The sequence below is a fragment of the Aptenodytes forsteri genome, unplaced genomic scaffold (genome assembly GCF_000699145.1).
Source record: "Aptenodytes forsteri isolate BGI_AS27 unplaced genomic scaffold, ASM69914v1 Scaffold153, whole genome shotgun sequence".
Classification (NCBI taxonomy): Eukaryota; Metazoa; Chordata; class Aves; order Sphenisciformes; family Spheniscidae; genus Aptenodytes; species Aptenodytes forsteri.
Window position 1 is genome coordinate 696582 of NW_008796178.1, and position 2063 is coordinate 698644.

The 2063-nt window shown below is 49.4% G+C and overlaps 1 protein-coding gene across 1 annotated transcript; it reads left to right on the forward strand.

The window, feature by feature from the left end:
* Nucleotides 1–490: 490 nt before the first annotated feature.
* NOG (noggin) lies at nt 491–1478 on the forward strand. Its single transcript, XM_009287665.2, has one exon. The coding sequence runs from the start codon at nt 581–583 to the stop codon at nt 1250–1252; it is 672 nt and encodes a 223-aa protein (XP_009285940.1). The 5' UTR covers nt 491–580; the 3' UTR covers nt 1253–1478.
* Nucleotides 1479–2063: the final 585 nt, after the last annotated feature.

Below are 2063 nucleotides of genomic sequence, written 5' to 3' on the forward strand. Positions count from 1 at the left end.
GTGTTGTGTGTGTGGGTTTTTTTAAGGGGGGTGGGGTGGGTTAGGAGAGAGTCTGTGGTTTCCATGGAGATGAAGCTGAAAGTGCAGGAAATTTAAAGGCTTTGGGTCCTTGCAAAGCAGACAAACTGGTGCCAACGTGCGTGGCTGCTGTTGCTGCTGAGGAGGCTGCTTTGCAAACGGCGGAGAGGAGCGGGAAGAAGAATCGGCAGCAACTTCTTCCATACGCACGGGCAGACAACGAGGAGCAGCAGCAGCAAGCAGAATTTGCAACAAAAAGAGGCATCTCCCTTTCCCGGGGAGGGTGAAAAGAAGCAGCAGCAGCAGCAGAATTTTGGAGCGGCTCCACCAGGAGAAATTTTATAGAGAAGCCTGCAAGAGAGAGTGTTTGCAGGGGGCTTGTTCTCCGGGCTTATTAGGGGGCTGTCTTTGCTGGTGGTGCGGGGAGTGGAGGTGATCCCCCTTAAAGACAAGCTATTTTGGATATCCCCGTACAAGTTTTCTGATGTATTTGCTTGCACCTTCTTCCCCTGCTGTTTGGTGAACCCAGCCCCCCTCTCCCCCCCCCACCGGTCTCCCAAGGATGGATCATTCCCAGTGCCTTGTGACTATATACGCCTTGGTGGTTCTGCTGGGTCTCCGGCTAGAGCAAGGCGCCTGCCAGCACTATCTGCACATCCGACCGGCTCCCAGCGACAACCTGCCCTTGGTGGATCTAATCGAGCACCCGGACCCTATCTTTGACCCCAAGGAGAAGGATCTTAACGAGACCTTGCTAAGGAACCTCATGGGCGGACACTTCGACCCTAACTTTATGGCTATTTCCTTGCCCGAGGACCGGCTCGGAGTGGACGATCTAGCTGAGCTGGACTTGCTGCTCAGGCAGAGACCCTCGGGAGCGATGCCCAGCGAAATCAAAGGGCTGGAGTTTTACGACGGGCTGCAGCCGGGCAAGAAGCACAGGCTGAGCAAGAAGCTGCGCAGGAAGCTGCAGATGTGGCTCTGGTCCCAGACCTTCTGCCCGGTCCTATACACGTGGAACGATCTCGGCAGCCGCTTTTGGCCCCGGTATGTCAAAGTGGGCAGCTGCTACAGTAAAAGGTCTTGTTCAGTCCCAGAAGGCATGGTTTGCAAACCTGCCAAGTCCGTGCATTTAACGATCCTGAGGTGGAGGTGCCAGCGTCGGGGAGGGCAGAGGTGCACATGGATACCCATCCAGTACCCCATCATTTCGGAGTGCAAGTGCTCCTGCTAGGGCTTGCACTTACCTTTTCTCGCCCCTTCTCCAGCGGACTCACGTGGACCTTTGCTGCAACAAAAATAAAAGACATTTGCTTTCTGGTTAACGTTGTAATGCACTGTAACGTGTAGGAGAATGTATATTGTGTGTATATATGGCACCGTTTTAATATACTATTAAAAGGTCAGTATTATACGTGAAATAATCAGCGTCTACTGTATTTTTAAGACTATTACTCTGATCGTTGCTAATGTATCTTTTTTTTTTTTTTTGGTATTTATATTCCAGAGAGAAGTTGCTTCGCTTTGGCGAAGTAGGGGTTTTGTTGGTTTTTGTTTTTGTTTTTTTTTTAATAAAAGGATTAAAAAATACAAACCAAACTTTTTGATAAGAAAACGTTTTAAAGCTATTTTCCATTATTCGGAAAGCGTGTGTGTGGGTTTTTTTCTTTTCCTTACGGACTTTAGATTTAAAATAAAAAAGGATAAACGCCTAGAGCACAATGTTATTGTAAATAGAGAGAACAGTTTGAATGACTTAATCCTATGTAAATGAAGAGTATCTGCTATTTATTCTTTATATCCTTGTAGTAAAAGTGCAGTGCAGAATTAAAGTCAACCACTAAAACACGAGCCGTTTGGATTCTGTTTGCTTTTTGGTTTGGCCACCTTCGGGGGGGGCTTTCTTCTCTCCCCTCCTCGTTCTCCGCGCTCAGCAGGACGTTTCGTGGTGGCAGGGGGCGGTGGGAACCTGCTCACGACTCTGTTAGGAGGGAATCTTTGGCACCTACGCGACGGGAGTGCCCCGGGGATCCGGCCCCGCGGGT